Below are 26,001 nucleotides of genomic sequence, written 5' to 3'. Positions count from 1 at the left end.
AGCTTCACCCGTTGTTTGGGAGTTTGCCCTCTTGCGGGCATTTGCGACCACCAACGAGTCCAGGGGCAACTGTCCCCGAATATATGCAGGATCTCCAGGTGCTGGCCTGTATTTTTTCTCGATACGTGGGTTCACCACCCTTGCCCTGGTAGGTTCCTTAAAGATCTCTGGGGCATGTTTAAGGACACCTTTAAGCATAGGAAGTATTTTAACTGTTCTCTCCGAGACGGAGAAAGTGTCAAATAAAAAGTCTTCTTCTACCGGGTCAGCATGCATGTCCACATTATGATTTGCTGCTGCCCGTTCGAGTAAAGCATTAAATGCAGCAGAATCCTCTGTTGGAGATGTACGTGGCCCAAAACCTTGTGGATCATGTACCACCTGATGCCCACTTTGGTCCCCAGCGTCGCCATATGAGTCCTGCTGAACATCAGGGTCATTGTCCACTGGGAAATTGTATTGGTCCTGCTGTTCGTCATCATCCCCACCTGATTGGTTGGGGGAAGGCGATGGACTCCTTCTCGGTGGAGGCAGAATAGGCTCCACAAGTAAAGGGACGTCTTGTGCCGGCCTCTTCTTCTTTAGTGGAATAACATACGATTCCAGTGGCTGGGAAGTGATTTTCCCTTTATAAAGGGTCAATTTACCTGTGTGGGCATCGATACAATGCGCAGATTGCTCCTCAGAAGCAAGATATGGATCCGAGAGGCCTTTTGGCGTTGATGGATCCGATGGTTTTGGCACCGACGTGGTTGCGAAGGCCTTGGGGCCACTTTTGGTGGCAGAGTGTAAAGAAGCTTGCTTGAGGACTTCTGAGGTGTGTCCACCGATTTTGGAGCCGATGGCGTGGAAGTCGTGGACGATAATGCCTTTTCCTTTATACGCTTAAGGGAGTCAGTAACCTGCTTCGTAAAGGAGGCAGAGGGTTTCGGAACCGACGGCCGATCTTCGGAGTCGTCGGTGTTGTGTGGTGTCGACGGTATTGGCGTCGACGAATCTTCGGCCGCAATGCTTTGGGGCTCTGTTGAAGGCTTTGGCGCCGATGCTGCAGATCCCGCATCCTTGTGCCGATGCGTTGAGCTAGCGGCCTTTGGTTCGTGGCTTTTAGTCGACTTTGGGTCGGCCGTGCGTTTACCGGACGGCGCCGTAGCAGCGCCCGAAGGCGTCTCAAGAGGTTTAGGTGTCCGCGCCGGAGCAACCGAGGTCGACGGCTGGTGGACGGCCTTCTTGGAGGAGGTTTCTTTGTGTACCTTCTGCGGCGTTGTCGACTCAACAGCCTTCTTCGACTTTTGTGTGCCGGAGGCCGACGGAGTCGATGAAGGAGCAGGCTTTGTTATTTTTTGTAGGACGTCGGCCATCATAGGTTTTGTCGAGTCCGTAGGTTTCGGTTTCGATTTCGACTGAACGTCGGCCATCTTGTGTCCCGTAGGATCCGAAGGTTTCGGTTTCGAAACGGGCAATTGCGGCTCCGCTTGAGTGTCCGTGGCCGGGCCAGAAGGCGGGGCCGGGGAGAGCGGTGCATGGTCGTGGGTAAGGCCGTGTGGCGATCCCGTGACCTGAGCCTCAACAACGTATACCTCGGGGCATAGCTCTTCCTCTGAGCTATCTTCCACGGCCCCATAAACTTCTTCGTCGTCCCCTACCTCCTCGAAGTATTCAAGGTCTGGGGCCTGTCCTCCGACGTATTCCTCTGGATCGGCCAGGACCTCCGTCGACGGTGGCGAAATCTGGAGATGATGGCTATCGCCTTCCTCGTCGGGGTCGCCGAAGATGTTGTCGGGTGCCGGGGTCGCTCGCTGGGCCTCAAGGCGCACCGCGCGCCGAAGCTTGAGTGTCTTCTTGGACCTGAACTTGGAGCAGGCCATTCAGTTTTCTTCGTTGTGGTCCGGCGAAAGGCACTTATTACAGACCGGATGCACATCGATGTGTGGATATTTGGATCCACAGACGGGGCAGAACTTGAACGGGCTCCGCTCCATGTTAAGTTCGTCGAATCTTGCTGCGACGAGAAGGCCTCGATGTCCGAGGAGTTAGTCGACTCCGGAGATATCCGGCTTAGAGAGCCGGGCGACGCTCGAGACCGTACGCAAACAATACCGACGTAGGTAACGAAGGCCTTTTGGCCTTAAGATGAAAGTTTATCGGTTCCGACACGGAGACGTCGAAACCACATCCGAACCCAATGGCGGAAAAAAACAATCTGGGGATGGAGTTGATGCCCATGCGCACTGTAGTCCAGGGGAGGAGCCACCTATCTCGTGATACTTCGAAGACTCTTCCAGGACAACAATGTGCAATCATCCGGACCCAACACTAGGCGGCGATCTATGCATCAGATATGAATTTAGCAGCCCACATGCCTCGAACGTAAAGATCTGGGGCTAGACCTTTAGTAAAAAGATATCCCAATTGGAAACCCTTATTGGAAAGTTCAACTTACCTGTAAGTCCCTAGTATAATGTACTCAGGGTACCCAGGGCCTGTAGTTGAAAATGTCACTAGTGGAAGCTGGAGCACTAAAATGTGCCCCGCTGCTGTGGTAAATTAAAACATGACAGTGGAGGCACAGTCAAAATCGACCTGTCAATTTGACCCTTTTGATAGGCTCAATCCTCCCCATTTATTACCTATAAATCATCCCTAAAGCCTACCCTAAGTGCCCAGAGGGCACGGTGTAAGGTTCCAAATAGTGGTCCATGTCAACTGTTTGTTTTACATGTCCTGGCAGTGGAGAATCTCCAAATGTGATTTTCCCTATTGGAAAGCTGATAGTCCCATTGGATAACATTGGGTGACTTTGAATAATTCTAATAAAGTATAACTTCCCAAAGGACCTAACCAGAAGCAAGTTTCAAAGTGTCAAATTAATAAGGACATTAAATCCAAATGATTGCATAAGTCAGATTTAACATAACTATTTTAGAAAAGTAGCTTTACAAGCTTTACTTTTCAAAGGTGTCTAAAATGCCACTGGTAGCCTTTTCTGAATATTTGTAGATGGCAAAATAGGGCACTCTGCGATAGTCTGAAGCCACTCTTCCCAGGAAGTAGTCGTATTGGTTGAGTCCTCACCTCACACAAGCTTGGGCAAAGGATAACATTTGCAACCCTGCCAAGAAAACTCATATCACTGCATGACATATGAAAAACAGAAGAAGGACTGGTCTTGTGGGATCCTGGACTGCACAAATAGAGGCTGTATCAAGAAGAACAGCAACAGCTGCACCAAGGATTTCATCAAGGAAGGCTGTGCATCCTGTTTGACCTGTGAGGAGCAACCCCAGGGGATGGACCTCCATGCGCTTGTACCGAGGACAGAAGAATGGTCTCCAAGGACTAGTTGGCTAGTCTCCTGTGCAGCTACAGGGCCACAAAAAAGGTACAATACTTCACCTGCAGGACAAAGGCAAAAGAAATGCCAGTTGACCAGTTCCAACTGTTTTTTACATGGACCCTACTGTGCATTCCAGGAGAATGAGTCCTGACTACTGTTGTCCCTTAGGTCCTAAAGCCCTTGGATGGAAGCCGGAGTGAATTCCTTCTGCCTAACCCCAAAAGTTGGGAACTTTTTGAAGGATTTTTTGCTCGGAGAACACAGTAAAGATTGGGACCAACATGAAAGCCAGACCGCCAAAGGTGCATCGCCGGGCGGATTAAACTTGCCAGTTTTCCCCCCTTGTGGGGGATTTCAGCCGGGCCAATGCTGAGGAGCATGCCGTCGACATCGAGCCCTCCATCGAATTCGGCAGACAGGCCTCACCATTGATTAGGAAAATCCTCAAAGAAAAAGACCAGGTCTGAAAGTAAAGATTTCACTGTAACGTACCTGGTCCCTGTATTCGAATCGTGCTCCATTGCGATTGGCCTTAAATTTTGACTTTGACCAAGTCTAGCATAAACAGATGCCTGCTGTTGACGCTTTGTGTTTTTTGATGCTAGATTCAAGTTTAAAAGCTGCATTTTACTAAAAATCGTATCTCCCTTTCCCAACAATAGATTTTTATCACTTTGGTGCCATTTTAAAGATTAATATTCAGACTATTTTTATAAATTGGAGAGCGATTTTAATGTGTTGGGTTTCTTACTTTTTAACTGTTTTGGTGGTGTTAAATGCTTTACAGATGTTTTCTCCTACGTTAAGCCTGACTGCTCTGTGACAAACTGCCAAGGGTTGCAGTAAGGTTCAATTTATTGAGACCTAACTGGACCGTACATGCTTTTTGAGTAAAGTTCAAGCTTTTTGACAAGTTTGGTGTAATTCCACTCAGATTATTTTTCTGTATTGGAGAACAAATTTTCCAATGCGAATTACATGGGAAAACAATGTTTTGAGACCACCGATCCTTTTTCTTAACCCACGTTTGATGGATTGGCGCGAAACTTTACAGGAAGGCGCTGAGGTGGCTGAAAATGTGGGGGGTGAGGGTAGTTTGGTGCAGAATTGTAAAACAGCACCAACGTTTTAAAAGAAACTAAAAAAAGACTTTCATATTGCAAGTTAGATATAATTATAAACTACAGTGGCTCTATCGCTGCCAGTGTCATATATTAGAAATGTTACTTACACTGAAACCATCTTGCCGTAATGTGTAGTGCTGTAGACTCAAATGTTTATAGCATGTACCATTGTTGATTCTCTTATACCCACCCTACTCCCCGTATGCCAGCCGTGATCACAAGGATTCTATGTTATTATTTAGACCCTTTACAATGCACAGCACATTCTGTCTTTGACGCAGAACTCCACTTACACTACTCACCAGCCGTGCTAAAAACAATCTGAGCTGGAGCATTCTGGAACAAGGCTGGAGTTACAACAGGTCTTGTGACTCAGACTTCTTTGAAGAAAAACGAGTTGCATACATGCAGGTCCATCACTACAGATGACAGGAGTATACAGAGCATATGAATCTACAGCACTACACACTATGATGAGATGGTTACAGGGTAAGTAAAAATTTTATTTCTGTATGTAGCACTTGTGGCTGTAGACATACATACTCTGCACAGACTATAAAGCAGGCCCTCTCAATAGTGGTGATCAGCAAGCTGATGATGGAGATGTTTGAGAGTGTTCTTACGACCTCCTGGCAAACTAAAGCCTGTTGACGTGCTAGAACGTTACACAATAATGCTTGATGAAGGTGTGAGGCACTGACCAAGTAATAGCCTAGCAGATATCCGCTAAAAGGATATTACATAAAAAGCCACGGGTTGCATCCTTTTTTTGAAGAGCAGGCATTATGGGACACAGGGAGTATACGACTAGCCTCAGCATAGCAAGCCTAGTGCACTTAAATTACCTTCTGTCAATACTATCCCCTGTAGGGTTTTGCAAAGGCTACTAAATGCAGAGCAGTTTTTCTAAAGGGCTTAATTCTATCAATATAGTACATAAGCGCTCTCCTGACTTCCAGAGTGTGAAGGGCTCTATCTACTACAGACGCTGGTTGTCGAAAAAAGAAGGGCATGATTTGGTTCATGTGGAAAGGCAAAACCACTTTGGGTCGAAATTTGGGTTGATTATGAAGAACTACCCTGTCTTTGTAAACTTGAATATATGGTTCTTGGACTGTAAGAGCTTGAATCTCTGTAATGCATCTAAGAGTGGTGACTGTGATTAAGCGAGCCACCTTCAAGTCAACTGCTGTAATTGCTATCAGTGCAGGGGTTCACAATATGGCCCATAAGTTGTGTGAGGACCACAGTTCCAGACTAGTGCTGGGGGCGTCATTGGAGGTATTACCCTCTGTAGAACTTCCCTGAAGGCTTTAATGACTGTTTTTAAGTAGTGAAGAGCGTTGTCTGTTTATAAGATTTAACATTTCGATGTTAAGTGAAAACATATAGAAGTTTAAGCAAGGCCTACCTTGTATAAGTGAAGAAGGTAAGACACAATCTACTGCACAGAAATATGTATGGGATCAAACTGTTTGGAGCTGCAGTAATGCGCAAACTTCTTCCACTTAGCAGCACAACAGGTGCGAGTAGTGGTCTTTCACGCCTCCCTCAAGATAACCATGCACTCCTCAGGTAGACATAGTTAGCCAAACATGAGGAAGTCAGGTGCCAGATTGCTAGGTTCAACTGTTTGAGATCTGGGTGTCTGAGCTGGCCATGATGCTGAGTGAGAAGGTCTGTTATGTGGGAGCTTCTGGTAAGGATTAACTAAGAATACCAGTAGGACAGTTTGGTGCCACTAGAATGAGGGACATGGACATCTCCCATATCTTCCTCACCACATGCGGAATGAAAAAAAGAGTAAGAAAAGCCCAGGCAAATAGTACTGTTCAGTTCTTCCATAGTACGTGGCCCATGGACCACGGGTGCGGGTATCTGGAGGCAAAGGTTTTGGCATTTTGAATTTTCAGTAGCGGCTAATTGGTCTATATTTGAAGTTCCCCACTGTTGGAAGTACTTATGAAGGAACTGTGGGTGGAGTTCCCACTCATGGACTTTATAAGTCCTGCTAAGCAGGTCAGCAAAGTTGTTCTCCACACCCAGTAATAATCTGCAAACAGGTGAATGCTGTTGCAGGTTGCCTAATGCCAAATCACTTGAAGTAGGGCAGAAAACTGGGGTGAGTGAATATCACCCTGCTTCTGGATACAGAACATGGCTAAATGTTGTCTTCCTTTATTAGCACTGTTTCAGTACAGGATTAGAGCAGTACTGTGTAGTACGTGGATGGTGAGGGCATGAACTGTGTATCTGCGAGCGGTACACTAAATGAGAGATATAGTGCTGTCAGTGCATGCATGGTGTGCATGTACTGAATTTATGTGTATCTACGAGGGTTACAGTAAATGAAAAGTGTAGAGTTGTGCAGCGCACATGGTGAATGTGAATGCTGGTTTCATATGTACTTGCAAGTGGCAACACAGGGAGGCTACAGTACTGAACAGTGCGCGTTGAGTGAATGTGTGTGCTGAATGTATGCGTCTGTGGTGGCACAATACATGGAGGTATTGGAAAGTGTGTGTGCTGTGTACATACACAGTGAGATTGTAATGGCACATTACTTGGATGACCCTGGGTTCTGTGGTATATAAATAAATAATACCGGATCTATTTTTGAATGAATGAATGAATAACAGATAGCTCAATAAAATAAGAGTCAAGATTCGAGGTAGTAGGAGTTTCTGCAGGTTTATTACAGCATAAGGACAGGATCAAGACAACCTGCATGGAACAGAGGTGACAGGGCCCAGCAGGACAACTGGGGCCCAGCAGCTGCCGGGGCTTGATCTGGGATGAGCGCGCTAACTTTTAATAACAATACATCAACTTATATACATAGCGCAAACACATAGCATTACATTGCAGTAGGCGTAGCAGTGGGTGGAGCAGAAGGCGTGACGCGTAGCAGTCGCGAGAGATAACAGTAAAAAGAGGTGTAACTGGGAGTATACTTAGACATGTGATGCAAACGTAACAGAATATGTCATGAATGGGCGGAAACTTAGGAGGGGCTACCTAAGGAGCCGGGACCTCTAACCTAATGGTGCGCGAAAACTGGCAATGACGTATCACTAGGAGAAGCTGGGGCTATGAACTCTGTGCTAGGAGCAGAGACTAGAGTCTGGAGGGTCGGAGCGACATGTACCTAAACCCTATCTGGTATCTGATGTTTAGAGAACATGTTGATATAAACTAGGAGTCATGAGGGGAAAAGCTAACTTGATTCTAAGACTGGACCATACATTATTCTACATGAAATGCGTGATGAGGAATATTAAATGACCAGTAAATGCAGTATTTCTCTAACATGGAGCCGAGAAGGCTAGACAATGACGGAAACTATTGATGCAGTTCAGTAGCTTAGGAATGCAAAGAAGGAGGACTGAACTGATAACTGGAACTATAACATACTTTTGGCAGACTCAGAGGCAGAGCCAAGCTGCACCGGGCACTGCGAAGCAGGAAGTAAGTGAAGGGTCGAGGATACAGGTGGGGGCTGTATCGCTCCTCAGCGAGGCTTTCAGGAGACAGGAGCTGAATCTGATGTCCGGGCCCTTTTGAGGCCTGGAAACGGGGACTTTATAATGGAATAACGTGCACACTGGGAAACGTGGCAACGTAGCTTTACATAGGCCTGATATTCGTAGTATTCACGAGGACTGGAAACTAGCATACTAAAGGTGGACACAACTGGAATTGCGTCATTAATCGGACATGGGGAATAACATATGCATATTGGTCATGCACACATAACATATGATGGATGAGGCGTAGGGACACAGAACATGGCAAAATTTACTTTTCCACATTCCCTCCTTGTCACTACGTTTCCATCAGGAAACATCAATTTTCATGATACCGTCTATCATTTCATACAGTATCATTTGCTCGTCTCGAATTGTCTTGGAACGGGATTTAGAACGGGGCTTGGGACTAGGAATACAAGAGGTAGCACACATGCTGCAAATCGCAGGGCCACATTGTATACAGAGGCAGCAGCTAAATATGATCGCTACTGCAATACCTAAAAAGGACAGGACTTTCCATCCCCAGGCGGAAATTATATTCCAGAACCAACCGGACCATGTCCAGGTGCCTGGATCTTGGTGTAACAGATGGGCAATTTTATGGAGTCTGGTTATAGCTGAATAGACAGACGGCGCGTTATTTGGAATGAAAATGCAGCAACTAGATCCGATGACTCTACAGGCCCCGCCCCTATCGGCCAGTATGACGTCAAGGACGAGACGATTTTGCAAAACGACAAATCTCATAGCAGATTGTTCTTCGGTTAAGTTACCTAGAGCAGAGGCAGTCTCATTTACTACAGCTTCAAGGGTTCTTGTTAACCTACGGATCAGTTTACTATTCTGGACAGGTCCTACAAAGAAGAAGAAACCTTTATTGAAATCTGTATACTGTTCTAGAGTAGTTTCAGTATAATCGACAATTGGGGACTCCCTTCTATGTCTAATGTGTACTAGATGTGTGTTTCTGTGATAATCAGATGGAGCTAGGAAAACAGGTGGCAGTAGGAAGGCAATGTAACAGGTTCCCTCCCAATCGAGGGGCAGACGGACATATGCGGTTTGACCACAAATAAAATAAGAATGACGTGAAGCTTTGAAAACAGATTTCCCACTGTCACTGTACTGGATAACAGTAGTACATTCACTATGTCCTACGTGTACGGAACCATAATTACGGACACATAATTCGCCTTTGACAGGTAGTACTGAAATAGCAGGTAAGTCTGGAGTAGTATCAGACTGAACATTCAGGACCATGAAATTCGACGAATAATTACCTAAATTATATACTTCATTTTCTAGATCTAAACCTGTTCTGTGGGGGAGACCTTTCTTGTCTGGAAAACATGTACTGTTAAGAAAAGACATATCTGTTGAGGATGACGTTAACGTGGACCATGCTCCACACGAGCCATTGTGTGAGAATGGATAAGGAAAGAGTGGCAGAACTCCCTTTGCTGTCTGGAAAGGGGGGAGTCGACCACACACCCAACAATTAGTGGCATTGCTGGTCTGGTGTGAGTAATGTAACATACGGATAAATGAGTTGTTGCGCATAGCGAGGCGGTATGAATATTCGTGAGGAGGCAGATCACTAAACGTGTGTTCTACTGTAGCATTAGCAGACATATTAGCATGAGGAACTGGAAAATACAGATAGAACGCATAGCTGGTGCAGGAAATCAAAATGCTGATGAATAATATGAAACTCAGAAAAACGATACATCTGATTGAACTTTGACTGACTCTCTCACTATGGGGGTCTATTTTATACATGTCAGAAACAGTCTAACCGTTTCACCTAGGGGAGGACTTATACAATCAAACTGACTGACTTATTTTACTAGACCTGAGCTTTAACTTATACTCCTGTTGCGGAGTTTTCTCTAACAAGGGAGGGGTTGTAGTAATGTCTTTTGCGGGACAGTCCTTTAAAACAATGTTTTGGCAGTCTTTAGAATCTTGGGAATCCTTGGAAATGTTCTTGGAGACTGGTTTCAATCCATTGAAAAGTTTTACATGAGAAAGATGGACCCACCCCTTCCTGCCTTCCAACTTGACGGCAGTACGGGTGGTCAAGAGGACCTGACGTGGCTCCTTCCAACGAGGCTCCAGCGGACTTGATCTGTCAAAATTTCGGATCATCACCAAAGAGCCTGGAACGATCTCGTGCGGTGCCACCTCGGTATTGTCTGGAAAGGCGGCAGCAACCTGTGAACGACATGAGTTGAGGGCAGACATCAAGGAAGCTAGGTAATCTGTCAGCATATTACATGAAACATCGGTAATACTTCGGGGTCTAGGAGTACCCCACATGTTAGGGGGGCGGCCGAATACGACCTCATACGGGGACAGACCTGATCTAGAATGTGCGACCATGCGCATATAAAACAAAGCGACTGGCAGAGCTACTAGCCAGTCCACACCTTTTTCTTTACAAACTTTGGCAATGCGGATTTTCAGAGTCTGATTATGTCTCTCGACCAGACCGGCTGCTTCAGGATGGCGTACACAATGGAACTTCCACTGGTACCCTAACAAAAGGGAAACGTGCTTCATTAACTCTGAGGAGAATGGCTGACCGTTATCAGAATATACGACTCTAGGGAGTCCATATCTAGGGAAAAATTCACGAACCAACTGCTTGGCAGTGGTCGCGGCTGTGTAATCTGGGACTGGATATGCTTCTGTCCATCTGGACAGAGCGCATACAACTACAAGGACATACTTGAAACCTCGACATCGCTCCATTTGAATATAATCCATCTGGAGGACCTCAAAAGGGTGGTCAGGGGGCTGGAAACCACCTTGTTCCACCGGAACACTTTTACCTGGATTAAACTGACAACATATCATACAGGTGCGGACTTTCTGCTTGGCTGCAGCTCGTAAATGCTTGTTGAACCAAATGTTCTGGATACTGTCTAACATAGCTTTTTCTCCTAAATGTGCTGGACTATGTGCGGTATTAATAATGACTTGAACCATAGAGTTGGGGAGAAACCATGTGGCTCTACCCTTCGTTAGCCATCCTTGATCTGTCTGGACCCCTCCTTGTTCAGACCATTTCTTGATTTCTTCAGGAGTAGCATGTAACTGTATATCTATGACGTCTTGTGTAGGGTCCTTAACTGTCATGCATGTAATCGGATCTGGAGTGTGTGTTAGGTTAACTGGACTGTCTGGAGTCTGTGCTGTAAGCTTGGCTGTGCGGTCTGCTAGATCATTACCTTGGGAAATAATGTCAGTGACTTTCGTATGTGCTTTGCACTTCATGATAGCGATAGATGTCGGTAAATGTATGGCATCTAACAGGGCTTGAATAAGGAGACCATGCTGAATCTTGGTTCCATGAGAAGTCATGAAACCTCTCTCCTGCCAGAGCACTCCGAAGTCATGTACAACTCCGAATGCGTAACGTGAATCTGTATAAACATTAACTCTCTGGTTCTTGGCGTGTATACAGGCTTGTGTCAGAGCGACTAGCTCTGCTGCTTGAGCGGACAGGGTATCAATACGGTGTGTTTCAATAACTTCGGTGTCCGTAGTCACTGCATACGCGGCGACTAGTTCTCCTGTACTAGTTCTCATACATGAACCATCCACATAAAGTGTCAGGTCAGGATCTAAACTAACTGATGGTAACAGTGTAGCAGGATTCAGGACGTTGCAGCGTCTAATATCTATGTGTGGCTGGAACAGTGTCAATTCATAACCTGTTAAACGTGCAATTGTCAAGTGCTGAGTTTGTGTTCGGTTTAAAAGAACTTCCACGGCGTGTGGAACTTGTACTGTCAGGGAATGTCCTAAAACTATGGAATCACTTTGTCTGATAGCTAGTGCTGTGGCTGCAACTGACTTGAGGCACGCAGGCAACGCCTGGGCGACTGGATCTAATGTGCTCGAAAAATAAGCACAGGGCTTGTATTGTCCTGCTTGATCTTGTGTGAGAACAGATAATGCTGTACCTTCCCGTTCAGTAACGAAAAGTGTAAAAGGCTTACTGTAGTTCGGTGTAGCTAGAACTGGAGCTTGGCTTAGGGCTTTCTTTAACTCATTGAAACTAAGTGTATGTTCAGATGTCCAAGGGAGGACAGTCGATACGGCTGCCTCCTGTGTCGTTAACTGTATCAGTGGCTTGGCTAGAAATGCATACTGGGGAATCCATTGTCTACAATAAGAAGTAAGGCCGATAAAGGCACGTACCTCCTTCTGGGTTCTGGGCTGGGGAAGACTCGCTATTAACTGGATACGGTCGGGTGTCAACTGCCTACCCCTCTTGGACAGCAAGTGTCCTAAGTATACCACTTGCTGGACACAGAATTGAAGCTTCGAAGGTGACACCTTGTGCCCCATCTCGGCAAGGAAATACAAAACTGTAAGTGACGCTCGTTCGCAGTCACGTTCAGAACGGGCTGTGATCAGGAGATCATCGACATACTGGAGCAGGGCAGTGTCAGTTGGCATGTGAATGTTGTCTAGTTGTCTCTTAAGTGCTTGACTGTAAATACTAGGGCTTTCTGTGAAACCTTGAGGAGCGCGTGTGAACATATAGCTCCTTCCGTTTAAACAAAATCCGAAAAGAAACTGGCTGTCTGGATGAATTGGAACACTAAAAAATGCATTCTTGAGGTCAATGACAGTGAAGAACATGGCTTCGGAATCAATGGCTGTTAATAGGGAAGAGATGTCTGGGACAACTGGGTACTGAGGAATAATACATTTATTAAGCTCTCGTAAATCAATCACTAATCGATATACTGGGGGTGCATTTGGATCAGTACGTTTCATGACTGGAATGATCGGAGAATTGCATACATTGGAGTCAGTTTCTACAACTACTCCTTGAGCAATGAGCTCGTCAATAATTTTGGATAAGGCTGCTACAGCCTCGGGTGGCAATCTGTACTGTCTGATTCGGGGTAACACTACACCTGGTTTGAGAGTCACACGATGGGGTGTGATTTGCATGTAACCTACATCAGTTGGACCTTGCGCCCATAAATGCTGTGGAACATTAGACAATCTCGAATCAAAATCTCGTAATACATAGTGACCCTTGAAGTCACGTAGGAACAGACGTATTCCCTCTGGGGAACAGCAAATAACTGCACCTAACTCTTTCAGTGTCTTAATGCCTAATAGGTTTTCTGGACATGACTTAGTAAGTAACAGATCAGTAGTGCGGGACAATGGACCTACTTCTAGAGTAACTGGCTTTGAGATCTCATTTATAATGGGTTTTCCTGAAAATCCAAGGGAAACATTTCTTGAGCCTGAGAGCGGAGCCCCTGGAACTTCAGCATGACTAATTGTGGTCCTACTTGCCCCTGTATCGATCAAAAACTTTCTGTCTTTCCCTAATACTTGACTGTGAACATAGGGACCTTCTTGATCTACAGGTATCTCGATGAGAGGCAAGCCTACCTCCCTCTCTAGGCTGTTTCATGAATATGGCTGGTACTCTGGATACTCAGACTGTGCATACTGGTACATCTGCGATGTAACGTGCTGTGTTGCAGCAATAGGCTGCGGAGCTGTAACTGTCTGTGGTGCATTCTGTGGCTGAGGAATCTGTGAAACTTGTTCTTGTCTAGGCGGACGTGGTCTTTCTTTAGTCTTACCAGTAGCTATGTTATGTTTCAGAACTGCACACTCGTTTATAAAATGACCTGGCTGTTTACAATAATTGCAGTTCCCTTTAACGGGAGCTGCAGGATGACTGGCTTGATTCGGACCCCTCTTCTGACTGTCTTGAGGAACAGATTGTGCAACCAGCACTTTCATTTTCGTGTCTTTCATACGTTTTCTTTCGTGTTCTTGCTCTTCCCTGATTCTATTCTGGTGATACTGGAGCATCTGGGACGGAGTATTTGCTTGCCAGGTGCTTTCGACTTTCAAAACTCGGTTTTTAATTTGTGGACTCGAATTCTCGACTAATTTAGTAACAAAAAGGTGAGGGTATGACTCACTACTTGTCTTGAGACCACTATTGATACTGAAACATTTTTCAAATCTAGAATAAAAATCACTAATATCTTCATCTTGTTTCTGTTTACAGGCTGAGATTGCATCCCAGTCTTCTTTTCTCGTTGTCAATAATCTGGGTAAAACTTGAATCAATAATTCTGGTAAATCTTTACATTTATCTCCAAGACCGGTACCTGGTACTCGTGCCTTGTCTTCAGCTTCTAGAGCTGCCCAATCGATCTTTTTCTCTCCCACCTCCCATTCCTTTTCCTTTAACTTTTCATACACCCCTGCGGGTAACAGGACCTTTAACATTTTGATGATATCTGGGTAAGTGTATTCTCCCATACGGAGCATGTCTTTTAATTCTCTATGGAACCCTGCTGGATCTTTGTCATGACAGGGAATTAATTTCTTCATTTCAAGAAGTTCCATCTTTGAAATCGGAGTGTATACAAACACTCGTTGCATTACGCCACCCGCCCCTTGGACTGGGTGGACTTCTCGTAACGGATTCTGTCTATCTATGTAGAATGATTTACTTTCTGGGGGTGAGACATGAACAAAATGCGGGTTCAGGAACGTTCTATATTTGTGGCGTTGTTCTAGAATGACACTAATTAAATCGGTACCTAGACCTCTCCATCTATACTGGAGTAACTCGTTCAGGACATCGTGTAACGGGCCTGGATCAGAGTGTTGACCCTCATACAGAGTAATGAGGTACTGGATCATATACATACCCACCAGTCGTTGCTCGGCTGGGGGCAGTTTCAGAAACATTTGTGCCACTATTTCGTCTGGAAAAGTGGTAGAATCAGTAATCCATCGGACTGCTGATCGGGCTAGTTCTTGTTCGTGCATGGTACTTAACTCACTATAACCGATTCGTGATTTCAGAATGTGATCGGTAGCTTGAAATACTTGTTCTAGAGAACCTTGTTCTGCTGCTGAATGATGAAAAATAGACTTGGGTTCTAGACGTAAATGGTGATCTGGAAATCTAGATTTTCCTACATACGCTATTCTGGCGGAATTCTCGTCTTCCTCTTCAGGATCAGAGGTACTTTCTTTCTCGCTTACTTGTGCTGCTTTACGCTGTTCGTGTATCTTTATTATTTCTTTACGGATTTTCTTGTACATACTCTCCATAGCACCGACGGTCTTGTGCTTACCCTCGGCTATATTATCACTCCACCTTGTCAGGATTCTCATTTCGGCGGGATCTTTAGACGGGTAATCTTGTTCTCTTATTAGACAATTGATCAGGAACTTTAATATCATGAGCTGAATCTCGGCTTTCCTTTGAGACATAATCTCGCCAATACTTTCTGGATCATCCCCTGTACGGATGAAACGATATATTCTGTCTAGATCTTCTTTCATATTCGGCAAGGTAACTAGATACTCGGTCACTCTCCTTACACGTAAGGAATATAAAACCATATTATATTCGCCTGGAACTGGATCATAGACACATTCGTTAAGGGTTTGCCTGATCTCTGTGACAGACTGATGTTTAGGCGTGCGCTGTAACGCTTGAGCATGTAATTCGAGTAATGTTGAACGCTTGTGTGGCGGCGGGGTTTGAGGAAGACCTCCTCCTGCGGCCCCTAGACTAGAATCGTCGACTGACATTCTTCGTCCTGGCAGGGTCGGTAATTGTAACGTGGGCTGGACTTGTATGACGGGCTGGACCGGGGGTACCGTAACAGGTACTCCGGTGTCTGGAGGAGCGGGAAGTGCCTGATTTACAGGGATAGGCGGAGCGCGGACAGGATTTGCATATTCGGGGACTGTGTCGTCCAAGTAGGACGAAATAAAAATATCAGCTGCGGTCGGTTTGTGACGTAGCTTGGTCGGAACTAATGGTGGCGGGAAATTACTAGATGCCTCTGGGGTCGCTTTTGGCACACCTTCGGCAAGAAGAGGATACATACCCTTAATGAGGGCATGCCTCTGTCTGTCTGACTGTTCGGCTTTGACTTGTTCACCTATCTCGATTAATTCTCTTTCTTGGGCTCGTTCCTGGGATTCTCTACTTAACTCTGACTTTCTGACTTCTTTCTCGGTTCTTCTATGAGCTTCCTTACGCCATAACTCGATGGCATCTTTCTGTGACTGTCTGGCTTTCTTTTTCCATAATGCTTCTTCTACTCGCATGATACATTCGGCATCCCATGTACCCGCTACGGGCCATCTATACTTTTCTTCTAACTGTTTGGTATACTCTACCCATAAATCTAGATACATTATGGCGCTTATGCCATGTTTCTGATACATAAAGTGACCTGGACTGTCCCTGGGCGGGACAGGAACTGCTTCTTCTAATAAACCCTTTCTAGTTTTTAGCTGACGTAATCTTGAAAAGAGCGGCATGACTGAACTGTAATCTGGGCACAATACAATACACAATGAAAACACGAAATCACATCGCACTCATACCACAACATTAAAATACATGAAGAACATTGTAAATAACAGTTCGGACAGAATATTACCTGAAATACTGAGAACAGAAACAGAACAGAATTTCTCGAGAACGGAACAGACTAGAGTTACTGGATGCACTGCTGTAACAGTACGGAACATACCGGTCCCATAAAGGGACGCATCAAGACCCGTATCCACCTAGGTGAACACTTCGTTTGTGAGTCTGGGTACCACCAACCCACGGACCAGGAGTCAATTTAGATTGGTCCTGTCTAGATACTACCCCAGCAATGGTACTCACCGGGCAGCACGGAACGGAAAGCCTCGGACTGGACTGGACGACGGACGACGAACTTCGGACTTCAGTTACAGGTGGACCTCCGGATACCTCGGACCTTGGACTCTCGGCTTGGGCTCTGGTCGGGACTCGCCGCGTTCCTCCACCGTCTCGTTTGGATGCTGGACCGCCTCCTCCGTCTCCTCCGTGGGCCTGAGGGATACTTGAAGCAGAAATATCTGCCAGTGCACGGTATGGTTCCGTCACGACTGCAGAGGGTCAGGGGGTCGGCGTGGCTTCACCGACGCGTGGGGAAAGGGCAAGTCCCTATTCGGGCGCCATTATGTGGTATATAAATAAATAATACCGGATCTATTTTTGAATGAATGAATGAATAACAGATAGCTCAATAAAATAAGAGTCAAGACTCGAGGTAGTAGGAGTTTCTGCAGGTTTATTACAGCATAAGGACAGGATCAGGACAACCTGCATGGAACAGAGGTGACAGGGCCCAGCAGGACAACTGGGGCCCAGCAGCTGCCTGGGCTTGATCTGGGATGAGCGCGCTAACTTTTAATAACAATACATCAACTTATATACATAGCGCAAACACATAGCATTACATTGCAGTAGGCGTAGCAGTGGGTGGAGCAGAAGGCGTGACGCGTAGCAGTCGCGAGAGATAACAGTAAAAAGAGGTGTAACTGGGAGTATACTTAGACATGTGATGCAAACGTAACAGAATATGTCATGAATGGGCGGAAACTTAGGAGGGGCTACCTAAGGAGCCGGGACCTCTAACCTAATGGTGCGCGAAAACTGGCAATGACGTATCACTAGGAGAAGCTGGGGCTATGAACTCTGTGCTAGGAGCAGAGACTAGAGTCTGGAGGGTCGGAGCGACATGTACCTAAACCCTATCTGGTATCTGATGTTTAGAGAACATGTTGATATAAACTAGGAGTCATGAGGGGAAAAGCTAACTTGATTCTAAGACTGGACCATACATTATTCTACATGAAATGCGTGATGAGGAATATTAAATGACCAGTAAATGCAGTATTTCTCTAACATGGAGCCGAGAAGGCTAGACAATGACGGAAACTATTGATGCAGTTCAGTAGCTTAGGAATGCAAAGAAGGAGGACTGAACTGATAACTGGAACTATAACATACTTTTGGCAGACTCAGAGGCAGAGCCAAGCTGCACCGGGCACTGCGAAGCAGGAAGTAAGTGAAGGGTCGAGGATACAGGTGGGGGCTGTATCGCTCCTCAGCGAGGCTTTCAGGAGACAGGAGCTGAATCTGATGTCCGGGCCCTTTTGAGGCCTGGAAACGGGGACTTTATAATGGAATAACGTGCACACTGGGAAACGTGGCAACGTAGCTTTACATAGGCCTGATATTCGTAGTATTCACGAGGACTGGAAACTAGCATACTAAAGGTGGACACAACTGGAATTGCGTCATTAATCGGACATGGGGAATAACATATGCATATTGGTCATGCACACATAACATATGATGGATGAGGCGTAGGGACACAGAACATGGCAAAATTTACTTTTCCACAGTTCCATGCAAGGAAGCCCAGGACTGCCTGATGATGACATGAGAAGTAGAGGACTCCCCCAGACAGATTTCTGTATTGCTGTATTCCAACGGGTGCTCTTTGATTCAGTGATAGATCACAAGGAAAGGGCCTGGACAGATCTCAGGAAAGAGATGGGGATGATCAGGGAACCATAAAAAGTAGGGCTGGGAGTCCAGGATTAACGGTTTGATGCACATATCGCTGTGGCTGACATCCAGGTGTGAACTCTAGTCACTTCCATGGCCTATATTGTGGGACTATCAGATTTGGAGTTTCGCCTTCCGTGACGGAAGGCCTTTCAAGAGGGAGAGGGAATGTATGCACTTCAAAAGAAGCAGAACCCCAACATAAAACTTCATAGACCCAGACCTAAATCACATTAGGTGTCTTTAAATGGACTATAAGAAGGGGAGGTTGAGACCCCAAAAATTATCATCTGCCTAATGGGTGAGCAGAGAACACTTTGCAAGACTTTTACCTATGACCAGAACTGGGGGCCAAGGCCTGCTAGCCTTCCTTTTGAGTGAGGGGACATCATCCAAGGAAACCAAGACTACCTGCTCTGGAGCCTGGAGCACCAGCACCTGCCAAGGCCAGTGTGCCTTGTGAGGGAGAGGACAGTGCTGGAAGGAGTGAGGTCCAGTGGGGAAACCTATCAAGTGGACTCCCGGAGCAAGGTGTGAGGAGATGGCTGCTGCACTGAATGAGTCGTTGCCCATGTACAGATTCAAGTCGGTGACCCGAGTATGCCAGGAAAGGGCGCCGTGAAAAGCATGGTGCGTGATGAGAGCAAAGCCGGTGTGGTACCATTGCAGTTACCTGTATGCCTGGAGGGGCCGCTGTTGAACTTACTGTCTGATAACAAGGGCCAAATCCTGTGCGGGAGTATAGCGGCGATCCCATGTGCCAGAAGGGGCCACTGTGTTACACGCTATAGTGAAGTGAGGGCTGGCGTCTAGGTGGCAGTGGTGTGGCAACCCCCGTTTGCCAGGAGGGGCTTCCAAAAATAATCGTGCTGTGAGGTGAGGGCCAAATCCGAGAACTGTGAAGCAGTGATGGCCAGTAGGTCACACACAGCATCAAGGACTGTACTTGACCTGACCCTGTGGACTGAGTAAGGTCACCGTGGGCGCATCAATATCTCACTGGGACCCAGGTCAGACCCGTCGGAATCAACCATGGGAGGGGGGAGCACAGAACCTACAATGCAGGAGGAGCATGGGAACACCTCTGATTCCTGCTGGAGACTACCACATAGTCACAGAGGATAGCCTGAGCTTGAAGAGTGCTGCTGTGCCGACTCACCGAACAGGACTGGGGCCTTGTGAGTGCCTGGAGACAGGGCATTCGCTGAGACGCTGCACGCTACCTCTCTGCTGGAGCAGGTAAGACTGGTAACGACTCTACTGGGCTCCAGGGGACTCGCTGCTAAGAGGGCTGTGCTGCCAAGACACTTTTTACTAATTTCGAAGAGTTAGAGTATACTCTTGAGTTTAGGGCTACTAGTTACCAATCCCTTGATGCAGCCACCAGTGAAAGGGGAATAACACTGACCAAACAGCAAGGAGCGGGTGAGACAGGGATCAGCCAGTGAAACACTAGAGCCCCGAACTCAAGGGTGCATGTGATGTCTATAAATGTCGTAATCTGCCTTTGAATGTGAAGAGTTACAAATAAAATACTCATTTTGTTATAAAAAAATATTTGACTGGACATTGATTTATTGAACTGCTGTGCGCTCTTTAATTCATGAATTGTGTTCACACATCTGAATCGACTCCCCCCAGGGGAGCATTTGACTGCTTGTCCACAGCTACCACTGAGAGCCAAGCACAGAGAGGTATTTGGCCCAGTTGCTCAGGATCCACAGCAGGTCCGCCCCAGGACATCAGGAGTAAAAGGCCTCAACCACCACGGTTGGGCCGAGTAACCCATGTGCTTTATGGCCCTCTGAAAGGGGTTATGACAAGGGACATCTATGGTTAGGGTCACCTGAGGAAGGGGTCCAGAAAGGTCCTGTTGTGAAACAGTTTATTGCTGTTACACCAAAGCCAACAGAGCTGGGACATTGCTGTTACCAACACTAGATCCTCCTGATACCATTCTGCTTGTGTTCACTACCTTCAGAGGCATTCTTGTAGCAGGCAAATGTGCATCCTGGCATATGGTACGATTGCTATGCCTGAAACCATCATTCTCAAAAGTTCCATGATAGTTTGAACACTAATGGGAAGGTGTGTCTGAAAAAGAGCCAGCAGCTGATGGAATGCTATAACCCTCTGTTAGATGAGGTATGGTTTGCTTATCACTGCATTCAGGACTGAGACAAGGAAAAGCTGAATCTGCCATGGCTGAAGATGCAATTTCCTTGCACTAATGCTGAAAGGCTATGAAGCAGAGACACTGCTGTTTGTGTGTGTGCTATACCTTGTCATTTGCTGTTATTCTTGATCAGCCAGTCGTCTAAGTAGGGAAAGACATGTATTTGGTTTGGGCATAGGTACACTGCAACCACCACTAAGTACTTTGTAAACACCCAATGAGCGGTGGTGACTCTGAAGGATAACACCTTGAACTGGTAATGTCATCCACTTACCATGAATCAAAGGTATTGGTAATGGGCTTGTTAGATCAGATTATGAAAGTACTTGTCTTTTAGATTCAAAATTACCCTAGCAGCTTGATGTCATCTTGTAGAGAACCCATATTAAAGGGTTCAGAGAGGATGAAACTGTTCAATGGACTGAGGTCAAGAATCAACTTGAGGAAGCCATCCTTTTAGTTATTAAAAAGTACAGGGAATAGACCTCTGTGAAGCTCTGGTGTGCAGGTACTGGTTCTATTGAGCCCTTTTGTAGAAGAGGACCCATTCATCTGAAATTATGTTTTCCCACTGCGCTAGGAAGTGCCTCAGCCTTCCCTCAACAGGCGTCATGTGGTCGGGGGTAAAGGAGTCACTGTTTCAAGTGGAGGAGACCCTTGCAGAGCCACCTCTGTCTTTCCCATACCCATTTCTCCTATAGTCCCCTCTCTGGAAGATTTTAGGATGCTAGGGATACTGAAAAGACTGATGGCACTGTTGGTATGGAGATTTCTGACCAGACCCCCTGTTTTGTACCTTCCCTACTTTGCAGCTTATGAAAAGCAGTTTTCGGACTGGAAGGTTGGAGGGCGCCCATGGATAAGGCGATGACAATGTTCTTTTTTTATTTTTTAAGCACATGGTCGACATGGATTCAGAACAGGTGTTCACCATCAAAATGGACGCTCAAGAGGTGCTGCTGCACCTCAGGCCTAAACCCTGACACCCTGATACAGGCATGCCTGCCAGACCTGATGCTGGTATCAATACCCCTCTTGGCTGCATGTCTAGGCCCTATCTGACATTACCATTGCTGAAGGTCTTTCCCTCAGCAACCAACTCTTGTCCTCTTTTATGATGGGCCTCTGGCAGGTACTTTACTAGCTCCTCCATCTCTTCAGAGTGGTACTGGTGATACCTGGAAAGGAGGCCTAGTGAATTAGCATGCGCCATTGTGTGGCTGCCTCAAGAACTAATCTCTTTCCTATGATCTTGAGTCAGGCAGAGGGGCATCTCCTGTGCCCTGTGCAGAAGCCCTTTTACGCAACGTGCAGAACAAAGGAATCAGGAACTGTCAGTTGAGAAATATAAGCCAAATTTTCTAGGACAAGCTTATATTTTTTCCACACAGGTAGTAACCACCCTGGCTTTCACTGGCTCTTTAAAGCTGTTGGTGGCAGACTTCAGCACCCCATTGAACATGGGGGGGGTAATATAACTAAACACTCTTTTTTTAGCCTGGGTTTCGGAAAGGAAGTGGTGCTCCACTGTGTGTAGTTTTGCCTGATTATGTTGTGCAGCCCTTTTATTGCTGCATGGTATGCAGTAGAATCATGTTGTGAGGATGGCTTGACTGGGTAAGGCTCTAGATTTGGGTCGTCCAGGGGGGGGGGGACTACCACATAGACTTCCTAAGATCATCTCACTCCCACAGTTCATAGGGCTCATCATAGAGGTCCGGTTTGTAGAAAGAGCTTCCCTGTTCTTAGTCAGTGTTGTGAGCACAGGATGAGTCGAGTGCTGGGGTAGTGGTGCCTGTGGAGCAGGTGTGAGTGGCAGTAATAATAATAGGATAGGGCTGCAGCCGAATACCTGCGATTCCTAAAGATTTACCCCCTGTGGTGTCTGACTTCAGCATAGGAGGGTGCTTTGGCATGCCCTTCGATGGCAGTTGCTGAGTAGCTTTTGGCATTAACTTCAGCTCAGAGATCAGCTTCTCAGAGTCACTGGACCGATGTGATGGTGATTTCAATGCAAATCGCAGTTTTTTGGTGCAAGGAGGGTGTTGAAGTGGGGGGCAGTTTGTGCCCTTGGATGGGGTCTTAAAAGGCATCGACCCAGCCTCTTAAGTCCAGACCGTCGCAGTTGGTAGAGTGAAACCCAAAGGTTTGTGTCATTTCCACCTTGATTCAATGTTAGACTCCCACTGGAGTGTTTCTTTTTCAAATATTTGGATGGCTCATTCTTTTTGCCCATTTCTCTTGAATGTTGCTGCTAAGAACATCCTTACCTATCATTGAGGAAGGACTATTCTGCCTCCTTTATGTATTGCCACTTTCACTTTATACCTTTTCTTTCAGGCACTCTCTGGCACTACTAACATTTGTATCATCACTGATAGTGTGGCAGCCATGGTTGAACTTTTTCGCTGCAGATGAATCTTTTCACTGTGATGTTATGACTGATCTGTTATTGTGGAATCCATGACTCTTTTCTACACTCCATAGCTCTATCAGTAGCCCCTTCATGTTGTGTTGAATGATTCAAGATTTCTCTATTTTTACAGTTTATTTAACCTCTGGTCCCAATGAAGGTGGAATATACATGGACGATGAACCACTGAAACATGCTTCCACATTTTTAGCTGTTCACTTTTGATTGCCTTGAAAGGCGGAATTGAAAATGTGTTGGGACCTCCTCCTTATCTCCGGGACTGATGGTGTACAACAGGGACGTTGTTTTACATTTTCTATTTTTCTGGACTGAATGGCCTCATTATAAGTAGGATTTTGGTGTCGGGGTTTGTAGGTGTAAACAGAAATTACTTTGATAAATATGATGATGTATTTTAGATGAAATATGTGGAATAAAATTATTTTTGTACAATTACTAATTAACTGTTTGTATCGTTTACTTCAATGATTTAAGTAGGTTAATTGAAATTATATATTTATTACCTTTATTAGGGTACTCGATTTAGTATATTGTGGGCACTGAAGGGTTTACATTGTGTTGTACAGTGTGGCTGCTGTGCCTGCATAGTGATGTACTGGGATTGTTGGTATGGAATTCTATACAGTAGTCGGCTGGGGAAGAGAGAACATGATTTGTCCAGCGAAAGGTGTTGAGTGGTCCAGGGATGTACAATGTCATTCCTTAGAGGCAGCTGAGGCTGTGTAGGCTCCTCTAACCTTACTGCAGTTGTTGCCGCTGAATCTGCCTTGGGAGTAGAGCTTGGATGTTTAATCTTCCTGAACTGGATGCTATAGCTGGTACTGGACACGTTGAGAGGGGTCTGCTGTTTTAGAATCAGCCCACACTTATTGCCGGTGGAACCCTAACTTTGGTGGCTAGTTTTGAAGAGCCACCAAGGCATTTGACAGGTCGATGTTCTTTTTTAATAAAAAAACTAAATCCAGCATAGAATTGACTTGCGGCCTAAAGAGTTTTTTTACCATTGATGGGAAAGCTAATGAGGTGCTTTTGCACCTCTGGCCCGAATCCATACACTTTAAGCCAGCTTTGTTGGTGAAGTAGGATGCTTCTGTTGGTTTCCTGGGAAGCAGTATCAACAGTGTTAAGGGCACATGCGATGGTTTCATTTGAAATTATTTTGCTCCCTTGAACAATCTCTTTCTCTTACTTTTTGTAAGCATCAGGCAGGTGCTTGATAATCTCCTTAATTTTTGCTCATTGATGCCTATTGTATGTGGAAAGCTGGCCAACTAATTGGTTGATTTGCCACTGTTTTACACAACCCACAGCTATTGGTTCTCCTTATGTCTTTACAAGGGGAGGAAGGTCTCTTATGCCTTGGATGAACGCCCCTTTTCTTGCTGTGTGGACTACAAGTGAATAGGATAGAAAATATCTGCAAATGAAGAAGGTTTTTTTTTGCGTAATCGCCTTGTATTTTTTCTCTATCATAAGTTTGATCAGACGTGCCGTGCCTGGATCCCTAAAATTATTAGGAAGAATCTGAGCATGCCTTTTAGCATTGGCAAGCACTGGATGGACTGCTCAATCTTTGAGAGGGCCTCTACAAGGATGTCATCCTCATTTTCTACCACATGGAGAACTGATGATAAACTGCTGCTCATTGGAAGACCATATGGTATGAGGTTGTGTCATCTGCAAAGATGGTTTGACTAGGTATGGCCCCGAAGAGGAGTCATCTTGAGGGTCTACATCGTAGCCAAAACATAGGCCACCTCCATAATCAGTGGGCATTGTGTCTCCATGCTGGTCTACCTGATCTGTAGATGGGTCCTGGTCTGAGTATGTGTGTATAGACTGAGCTGGGGATGGTGAACATGAAGGTGGCGGGTTGTGATGAGGACCACTAGACATTTTCTTCTTGGCTACAGGGTAAGCCCGAAGCTCCCCTGAAATTTCCACTTCGAATTGACCATTCACTTTGTAGAGGTTTAGCTGTTGGTGACTAACTTGTAGTAAACTAGCAGTTGAATCCTTCCTCCGCAAATATGCTTCTATATGCAGGCAACACTCCTGGTAGGGTGAAGTGTTTTTTGTGTGTCTATTTCACCTCCCATTGTCAAGTTTTTACTTTTTACACAAGTATGTCTCTGTGGCTACTACACCTTCTTACCGAGGTGAAGTACTATTTCCGTGTATCTGCTGCAACATTTATCTCCACTGTGGTGAATCCTTGTCTGTGCACAGAGGTCACTTTTACTTAGAGCAATCTGACTTACGTTCTAGTGATATTAGTGAAATGACAGAATAGGTACAGAAGAAATGAACAGCGGGGAAAAAAAGGAATATTGTTGTGTAAGATACAGAAGCACAATATTTTATGGCAACTAAGGATCTCCAGTCCCATGAAGTCAGCCCATTTACCAGTTTACTTTACACAGACACTCCCATGATCCCAAGCTTTATCAGCACAGAGAACTACAGACAGAAACAATGCATAAATCCTGGAAGACTTGATAGGGATAAATGATTCCCAATCAACACATAAGAACCGAGGGCCAGTACAAATACCTGTTTCTGTAGCGTGTCAATGCGATCTTGCAAAGCCTGCACCTCTGTCTCGCGATCATTAAGCACTAGCCGGGTGCGCTGCAATTCTCCCTCCAGGGCACGCCGGGCTAGCTCGAGCCGCGTGCAGCGGCTCTCTGATGCGTCCAGGATCTCCTTCAAGCGGCGTTTGTCACCTTCCAGCTTGGTCTCATTGGATTTCATTTTTCCAATCTTCTCCTGAGGAATAAGGAGAAGATATTTTTTGTAATAAAAGGGAGAGGTTAAAGCTTAAAATAATTAAATGAGTCTGAGTACCCAAAATCCACAAACCAAAGGTGGACTGTTTCCTGTCTCTTGTCCACCCCCGGGTTCATGTTATTCTGGGTCTAATCACAAATAATTTAAAATATGTGTACTATTTCCCTTTCTCGTCCTCTCTCTCGTTTGT

At 45.7% G+C, this 26,001-nt stretch overlaps 1 protein-coding gene across 2 annotated transcripts in view; it reads right to left on the bottom strand.

The window, feature by feature from the left end:
- Window positions 1–26,001, bottom strand: part of CROCC (ciliary rootlet coiled-coil, rootletin) — a 574,059-nt gene that overhangs the window by 115,650 nt on the left and 432,408 nt on the right. For both annotated transcript variants that reach the window (XM_078642848.1, XM_078642849.1), the window contains one exon: window positions 25,575–25,790. In XM_078642848.1, the coding sequence (XP_078498974.1) occupies window positions 25,575–25,790 (216 nt within the window). The remainder of the gene's footprint in view (window positions 1–25,574; window positions 25,791–26,001) is intronic.

This window comes from Lissotriton helveticus, chromosome 5_1 (genome assembly GCF_964261635.1).
Source record: "Lissotriton helveticus chromosome 5_1, aLisHel1.1, whole genome shotgun sequence".
Taxonomy (NCBI): Eukaryota; Metazoa; Chordata; class Amphibia; order Caudata; family Salamandridae; genus Lissotriton; species Lissotriton helveticus.
This window is presented reverse-complemented; position numbering and strand designations above follow the sequence as displayed.